The sequence below is a fragment of the Ipomoea nil genome, unplaced genomic scaffold (genome assembly GCF_001879475.1).
Source record: "Ipomoea nil cultivar Tokyo-kokei standard unplaced genomic scaffold, Asagao_1.1 scaffold1421, whole genome shotgun sequence".
Lineage (NCBI taxonomy): Eukaryota > Viridiplantae > Streptophyta > Magnoliopsida > Solanales > Convolvulaceae > Ipomoea > Ipomoea nil.
Genome location: NW_017617849.1, coordinates 519944 through 529123, shown reverse-complemented (window position 1 = coordinate 529123; position 9180 = coordinate 519944). Strand labels below are relative to the sequence as shown.

Here is a 9180-nt window from a genome sequence, read left to right as displayed (position 1 = left end):
CACTGCAGTTTCATTTCAACACAACTACAGTTTCATTCGATATTTATAGACTCAAATATGTGAAAATGTTATTTAATTTTATTTTATAGACACTATGTTTTTATTAAAACACAACTGCATGATCGTTTTGATATAATTACAGCTTCATTGTAGAATATACACTCAAATATGTGAAATGTTATTCAATTTCATTTTATATACACTGCAGTTTCATTTCACCACAACTACAGTATCATTTTGATATAACTGCAGTTTCATTTGATAATATAAAAATAATAACGTGATGCAGTGTCGATTTAGATATACTGTAGTGTTAGTTGGTGTTTAATACACCAAACATGCGGACTCCGTTAACGGTAGCCGTTTTTGACCGCGATGCACGGTCTACGATAAAACGACTGAGTCCGACTGTATTGGGCTGGTGATGGGGGCCTTTATTGGGCCTAGCCGATGATCAATCCAATAACTGACAAAATTTCGCCGAGTCATTTCCGACGTCGTTTCGAGCTTCTTCCACCCTCATTCCTTCAAATTTGAAATTTTATTCGCGCTCTTGCGATTTGATTTGTCTCCATTCCCAATCTCTATCGTTCTCTCAGAGTCATATACTGAGTGAGACTTGGTGCGATGCAGTAAAGTGAGTAATGGTAGTGCGCTTCAGGTGAAGATGTCGACGGTGGAGAAGCTGCTAGTTCAGATCTTCGAGCGGAAGAATTCGATCATCGAGCAGGTGAAGCAACAGACTGATTTGTACAGCCAGCACCTCGCTTCCAAACTCCTCATTGAAGGAATTACTCCTCCTCCTTGGCTCTGGAACACTTCTCTATCCTCGAATCTCAAAGGTCACGTCATTTCCTGATTTTCATTTCAAATTTCTGCTAGTTTCACTTGATTATATATTCTAGGGTTCCATTTGAGTTGTGGAAAATTCTCAGAATTCTAGGAATGGAAAGTTGTTTTTAGTGCATTTTATTCTCAGCCGATGTCCAAAGGTGACACTTTTGTGGCTCAGGATCTTAAACTGGAATTATTAGTAATTCAAAAGTCTTGTTTAGAAAATGCATATATATATTTTTTGTTTACTGAGTCGAAATATCTTTTTTGCCCCAGAGTTGAACAAAGATGAACTGATTTCTGAGATTTTACTTCCCCGTGCTTGGCCTTCAGCATATTATCCCAATTCCCGTTACTCCATCTATAATACGACAGGAGTCACAGGTGATAATGGAGAGCTATCAGATGGGGTTTTTGTGGAAACTTACGCATCCAGTAAAGATCTTCATGCTGGAGAGGGGCCAAGCAGCAGAGCTGTTTACCATGATAACAACACTGAAGACGTTCTTAAATCAATTCCTGAGCTGGATGTAAGGGTTACCTTGCCCCAAGATGAGACAGATACAAGAGCTGAAAGCACTTCAGATGCTCCAGATCAGTCGCTGGCTAAAATTCAAAGGTCTAAATCCAGACAAAAGGCTCTGAAGCTTCGTAATAGTGCAAATACAAAAGCTAGGAGCCAATCAAGCATCAAGTGTAGATATGATGTCACCTCTATTGGGATTGATTTTTCTGCTTCTGTGTCTGAACAAGTTAGTGAGTCATACAAATTTCCTGAGGCTTCTATGCTTGTTAGTGGAGGCAATGGGCTCCCAGCTGAAAGAAGTTGTCCAAATCAGGAAAATCGGAATGATAATTATACTGGTAGAGTTACGAGGTCTTCAAGTTGTTCTATAAAAAGGAACTGCATGAGTGACTATAGTAAAGCTGACAACTATTCTGACATAGCTGAGAATGTCATGTCAAGTCAAAAGAATATGCATGCTGTTGCTTCAAATGGTATAAATATGTCTATGTTGCTTTTTGAACAAGAAAATCTTGTTAACAAGTCACCAAAAATATCTGAACCTTGTATGATTAATACTGAACCTTATGCAGTTCAGGAGTCAAGTGAAGGTGATCATCAAAAGCTTGAAAAGGGGGTGGATGTATTCACTGGCGGAGTTACAAGGTCTAGAAGTTCTGCCAAGCAACAGAATTATGTGTATGATTCTTTTGAAGTGAATAGCTCTTCTGATATAGCTAATAAGAATTGTGGTGGTCAAGCACAGCCCACAGTTGATTTGCCAAATCAATCGGTGAAGGTGGTAAACTTGTCTGATATTACTGATAAAACGGGTCAGGATGTATGCAATGCAACAGTTAGAGGTTCCAGTGCTAAGAAGAAAAAGTTAACTGGCATTTATTCCGGTAGGACCACAAGATCTATGAGTTCTACCCAAAAGTGTTCTATCACCAGTGAAACTTTACAGGTGGATGCATCCACTTACTCAGCCAAGGTAAATAGCAACATAATTGCTCAAACTTCTAGGGAAACATTGGAGAAGCTTGTTGATACTAAGAAGCATTTGGAATTGGTTCAGCCTTCTATTTACTTTGACAATAGAAGTTCAAAGCCACAATGTTGTTCTGGTAATGAAGTCATAACAAATCTTGATAAAATATCTAGTATTGCTCGTGCAAGTGGTTCCGGGACCAAGTCTGCTGCTTTACAGAAGTCATCATGTGAAAATCAGGACATTCAGAATGCATCACATGATAATATTATCTTGACAGGTCCTGAAAAATGTGATGCTGATAACCAGCTGGGAAATGCTGAAGCTGATTCATTGAAGTCTCACATTCCCCAATCTAGTCCCAGTGAAACCAATGGAAGAATAGGTTCAGAACGTCTAGTTCCAGAATTGCCTTCTGATTGCTCTATGCTAGTGAAGCCAAAGCAACTCAACTTTGATGACATGGAAGAGTGTAACTTGAATGAGTACACCCATTGTACTTCTGGAGACGAAAACTTGGACATAGCAATCAAAGAAATAGGTTGTACTCCAATAGATCATTTCTCACTGAAAGAAAAGCTATCTTCTAGCAGTTCTCATACTATATTTTCAGAGAAACAATCCACCCTGGAGCAAGATATTTATAGCAAGTCAAATAGACTTTCAAGCTGTCGTGTTGAATTCACCACTCAAGAGCCTGACAGATCAAAGATAGACGCATCAGACACAGAAGTGCATGCTTCAAAAAGTAGCTTAGATGATCCAGAGGCTTTGCAGTGTTTTGAAAATTCCAACATTTCACCTGAAGAAGATGTTATGCTGGCAAGTACTTTTAATAATTCTGATGCAAATCACCATCATATGAAGCTTAGTCCAATAGAAAGATCAAACTCCTTAATAGAGCCATACGTAGAAGTGGTATGCCTCACCTTTATTTTTATATCTACAATTTTTAACACAGATTTTAATCTTCTCCCCATAAACATCAGTTGAAGTTAACCTTAAAGTTGCTAGGGGAAAGTTTCAAGTGCCTTCTTTGATGCTCTTCATTTTTCTAATTAGCCAATAGAACTAACAGTATTTTATTTTAATTTTTATTTTTCTCCATTTACTCTGTTGCACATTCCAATAGCTGAATATCTTTGTCCAATTTGCATATGATAAATAATGTTTGCATGTGTATCTTCTGTTCGATGCTAATTTCTTTGAAGGTGATAAATGAGTGCTGGCTTTCCTCAGTACTGGTTTTGCTTATTTTTTATTTTGTTTTGTAAAAGAAGTAACTGTTGAATAGTGTAACTTTTTCTAAATAATTTTTTAAGAACTATTGTTGTTAAATGGATATTTTCTATGCTTTATGCAATAGAATTTTACGACCATCAAGATAAGTTTTCCATTTCTATCAAGCTTATATATCTAATTGATCAAATAGGGAGTTTCTGGATTTAAAAGGTGTGATGAAGGTACAGCTGCCTCATGTGCTGGCAAGAGTAAAACTATGGTGACACCTTGCAGCACAAGTTTGACTAATAGGACAACTGGAGATTATAAAAAATGTTTGGCGAAGGAAGTTGCAAATGAAGATCCAATTACCAGTTCATTTGCTGCTGGAGGACAGGCTTACATTCAAGGTAATCAATCTTGTCTTGTCTTAAAAGTAAATTTTTTTGTTTTGGAGATGTGTCCAAAATCATTGAAAGAAAATGGCCTGCTTACATGACTTTTTATAGGGGCTGGAGTTGATGATGAGAATTTCAGTCTTGAATCAAAGGAAATTCAAATTGCTATGAATTCCTCTTTACTTGAAAGAAAATTCAGATCTACTAAGGTTAGTTCTTGGCCGCAAGTGAAGAGGAGAAAGCTTGAAGATCAACAAAGCAATTGTTTTTCTGCTTCTCGGAATTCCCAGACACCAAGACTTTGCAACATAAAAATGGCCAGTGGAAGCATAGATCTGCATAGCATTGAAGGACAAGCAGGAGTTGTATTGAAAGAGGATGCTTCTGGAGATAACATTATTAGTGAACTGTGCCCAATTATGGACTCCTGTGTACCAGAAGGACTGGATTTGACTTTAATTGCTTCTCATGACTGCATGGTTGAGGAAACAGGCAGAGGAGATCCTGTTGACTTAATGTTTGATGCGGATGGTTGCTACAAGCCAAATGAACAAGAAGATGCTGCTACTACTTCCAATGCCGGAATACTTCAGGTGTCGAGTGAAAGTAAAGGAACAGTTGGTGATTTTTGTGATTCCATAGCTGAGGTAAAAGATAGAGATGTTCCAGAAGATCCTGGTGACTCAATGTTTGATACAGCTGGTTGCTACAAGACAAATGAACAAGCAGATGCTGCTACTATTTCAAATGATGGAATACTCCAGGTCCTGAGTGAAAGTAAAGAAACAGTTGGTGATTTTTGTGATTCCATAATTGGGGTAAAAGGGAGAAATGTTCCTGCAGATCCTGGTGACTTAACGTTTGATACAGATGGTTGGTACAAGCGAAATGAACAATCAGATGCTGCTACTATTTCCAATGATGGGATACTTCAGGTCTCGAGTGAAAGTAAAGAAACAGTTGGTAATTTTTGTGATTCCATAATTGAGGTAAAAGGCAGAGATGTTCCAGCTGGCCCTAATTTTGATTCATGTGAGTATTCCAATGAACAGAATTTCCAAACTGCATCAATGCTTGAGAACAATATTAGTTTAGTAAATAATGAGAGCTTATGTACAGGGAGCATAGTTCTAAAAAGTAGCTCTCATATGTTGGAAGACAGCCTTTATCCACATTCTTTAGTTCATTCTTCACATGATGAAGTAGAGTCTACTGGTATTGATGATTCTATGCCCGTTTTTGAGGGTTTTGTCATTGATCCCCCTGGTGCAGATGGAGAACTGGATATTGCTGGAGTTGGAATCAACTTTGAAGCCCTGGACCTTCCAACCACTACAATTGAACGTGCTAGCATCCTGGAGCAGATATGCAGATCTGCTAGCACACACAAATCATTGTCCCATTTGTCATCTGCTCTCAACTTACACAGGTCACACACCTTGTATCAGTCTCTACCTGAAGGTCTTGAGCACATGGACTTTAGAAGCACCTCACTTTTCAGTGAGGATATTGACAAACAGTCTAGAGCTAGTACCAGTTGTGATGAGGAGGAAGTCGGGTATTCTGCTCAAGGGATATCTTATCCAGATTGTTTAGGTTATTCTGGTGCCAAGTTCAGGTGGAAATCCGGAAGTCCATATGCATCTCCTGTTGGAAAGTTATGGGAAAGAACCTCATTTCATTCTGGCAGCTCAGAGAAACAATTGAACTCAAACCCAGAGCTTACTTGTTTCCCAATCAAGGAGGACTCCACTATTAGTGAGGAAAATGAGAATGTGGATAAATTGGCTGATGAAATCCAAGATGATATTGATTCCTTAGTGGGAAATAGTCATGCCAAAAGACAACCACTTTTTGATGTAACTGCTGAAGCTTGTTTGAATGCTCCTGCATCAGTCTCTGCTGCAGAGAAGGTTCAAGCTGGTGGTAGAATGGACTCTGCTAAATCTGATGTTGGCTTCAGTGGGACACGTAATAAAGCCAAAAGGAAACTTCCAAGCCACTGTAGAAATACTAGTGTCGGAAAGGAAAACCAATCACTATGTGCAACCGGAAAGAAAAAAGAGAAGCACTCACATATAGATGGGTCCAGGAAGCCGAATTTATCAGCTGCTACTAGTTTGAGGAGAAATGAGCAGAAGCTTTCGGAGAAAGGGTATAATAGACATAACAACATTATTTCAAATGTTACTTCATTTATACCACTCGTCCAACAAAAACAAGCAGCTACTATGTGTACAGGTAATTCTGATTTTGCATATGTTTACCTGTGATTCCAAACTAGTTTGATATCACTTGATCTAGAAGATATATCGTTTCGCTTTCTTGAATTTTCCATGCCATATACTAGCATAATTAGGAGCTTAAGAGATTTCTATTCTTTTCATATATGTATAACTAATAAGCCTTGTCATTTCAATCTGAAATCTGCTTATTTTGAATTTTGAGTTAAATTTTAAAAGTTTAAATGGTTATTTGAGCAATTTCATCTTGTTAACTTGGTTTTTCATTGCACGATAATGGGAACTCTAGTAATTTCCCAGTAGTGTGTATATTTAAATTTTTCTTTACCTTGTCCACTATCTTCAAGGCTTTTTACTTTGGAAGCAGACTACATAGTACAGTTGTTTTATGGATTCAAGTAATTATGAAGGGAACATCTGACATGGAAATTCAAAATTCTTTATTTGTAGCTTTGACAAAGCTGTAGGGTTGTGAAAAATTTCTCAGCTCATCTATTGTTTTGCAGGAAAGAAAGATATAAAGGTCAAGGCTCTGGAGGCAGCTGAGGCTGCAAAACGTCTTGAAGAGAAAAAAGAGATTGAACGGAAGAAGAGGAAAGAAGAAATGAAGCTTAAGAGAGCACAACTGGAGCAAGAGAATTTGAGACAGTTGGAATTAAACAAGCAAAAGAAAGAAGAGGAAAGAAAGAAAAAAGATGCTGCAGTCTTAGCAAAGAAAAGGGCTAGGGCTGAAGAAGAGAAAAATGACAAGGAGAAGAAAAGAAAGCGAATTGAAGAATTACGGAGGCAACAAAATGACCAGGAGGAAAAATTGCGTGCAAGGAAATTAGAGATAGAAAAGAAGTGTTCTGCTATTGTAAGATCACTGCTATATCTAATTTTGTCAACCTATTGTATTTCAACATAATTCACTCCTGTGGCTTTTTCCAGGATGAAAAAGCAATCAGCATGAAGGAGAATGATGATAAATTGAATATAAGCCACACAGAAAAAGAGATAGGAGACAGTAAGGGCTCTGATAAGCCAGTAAGTGAACTCAGACAAGCTGAAATTTTGAAAATTGATAACCCAGTATCCACAATCTCTCATGAAAGCCTTGACGCCTCTGTGGATCATAGTCAACATGAGAAGGTAGACACTGTACCATAGTATGATTACTTTTACACTTATTTTTCAATTTATTCACAGCACTCCTTTGTCTGTTACAGCATTCATAAGTTGTTGATACAGGTCCTATAAAACCCTGTTAATAGCCATGTATTTCTTTCCATGGAACTTCCAATGATATCCTTGGTCTTTTTCAAAAGAACATAATGCACACTATGTCTAGACAATTTATGATCATTCTTTGCTAGATTTCTTTATCACATGAAAGGTGAAATTCTTTCTAACCTCTGGATCTCCTAAGATCCTGCAACATAGGAGGCTTGTGCATTAATTTTCTCTTTATCAAATTCAAAACCCCTAATTACCTGTCCAATGGATGTGGTAAAAAGAGGACAAAACAAAGTCATTTTTTAACTTCCCATGTTTTTGTTTGACTTATTGAGTGATTTACATGCATGAATTTGAGTATTTGTTAAGATCTTGGTACTGAGAAGTTTGGCTTATTTCTCCAAGGTGATACATGCCAACTTGGATAAACCTGGCAAAGATCAGAACTTCACTGCCAAGGAACCTAAATCGAAATCATATGAGATTTCTCCATATAAATGTTCAGATGATGAAGGTGATGAGGATGAGGAAGATCAACCCATGCGAAAATTTATTCCCTCGTGGGCAAGGTAATTAGATTCTCCCACTAGAATGCTGCTAGTGCTTGCTCAATCCTGAATCCTGATGTGCAATAGCTCAAGTGTTAAAAATCTCAATTGATGATATAGTGATATACCACTTAGGTGATTAAGCTGGCATTGTGGCAATATGATGACTTATGATGTTCTAGTGTTCTATGAATATCTGACTGTGGATTAATCTACAATGATACTGTAAGTTTTAAAAAGTGTTTTTTTTTTTTTTTTTTTTTTTTTCCAGCAAAAGTTGTGTCGCTCTGGTTCTTCCCTTGCAGCAAGAAATTGATCCTGACTTCATTTTCCCCCCAGAAAGCTTCTGCAGTATGGATGAAGGTATGCTTCCCTTCATGATGGAACAATTTCAATACTCAGTTCTAACTGTATTAAGCGTCACTTCTTCTGAACCTAATAATTGAAAACATAACTAAAGTTCCCAACTAAACTCCTTGTAAGTCAAACAAAAACCAACATAAATTAAGCATGGTAATAAATGAGAAAAAAATAGTAGCACCATTAAAAAGAAACATGAAAATTATTTTGTTTCACTTTGATGCTCATTCAGTTTAATGTTCATCGATTAGTTCTGTCCTAGTGTAACAATATCTACTTTGTATGCAGTTCTCCTCCCTCGGAGGGTACAACAGAAACAAACGGCTCTGTGAGTGGATTTGTTGGAAATTTTCAGAAAATTTTGAGTGGTATCTTCCAAGTTCTTCACCTAGACAAGGCTTTTGCCAATCATCTGGTCATGAGATTACAATGATGATGTGCATATGGTGTACACTTTACATACAGTGTGAGATGAAGTTTTGGGTACTCCACCCACCTCCCTGAATTGAAGCATCTGAGAACATCAATACTGAGGAATGCAACAAAATTGCCCTAGTAATTTTAATGTTCTAGTGATGTTTTATCATGATGCCAAGCAGCAGGTTGTCAGTTGTTTCAGTTATTACTTGGAAGTCAAAAGAGGGAATCATAATAGCTGCTCTTTTGCGGAATAAATACATGTAATCTATTCTCGTGTAACATCTAGCTACCGTTGTAGGATTACGAATAAGATTTTAGATGCTATAACACTGTAACAAGAATGACCATGGAAAGGAATTTAACAATTCTGTCAAAATGTGCTTCTTCTCCAACGTGTAATTTGATTGTTTTGCTTTTACTAATATCATGGTTTTCATTAGAGTTA

General features: G+C 37.3%; 1 protein-coding gene across 2 annotated transcripts; it reads left to right on the top strand.

Annotated features, from left to right (window-relative positions):
- The first annotated feature begins 437 nt into the window (after positions 1-437).
- LOC109188462 lies at positions 438-9180 on the top strand. 2 transcript variants are annotated; one of them, XM_019339160.1, is made up of 10 exons: positions 438-842; positions 1111-1833; positions 1933-3248; positions 3763-3961; positions 4061-6190; positions 6699-7048; positions 7123-7323; positions 7813-7976; positions 8227-8318; positions 8604-9180. In XM_019339160.1, exons 1-10 carry the CDS (start codon positions 668-670, stop codon positions 8645-8647), a joined length of 5394 nt encoding a protein of 1797 aa, XP_019194705.1. In that variant the 5' UTR covers positions 438-667; the 3' UTR covers positions 8648-9180. The 2 variants fall into 2 exon arrangements, with proteins under 2 accessions (XP_019194705.1, XP_019194704.1); XM_019339159.1 differs by having other exon boundaries at positions 1111-3248.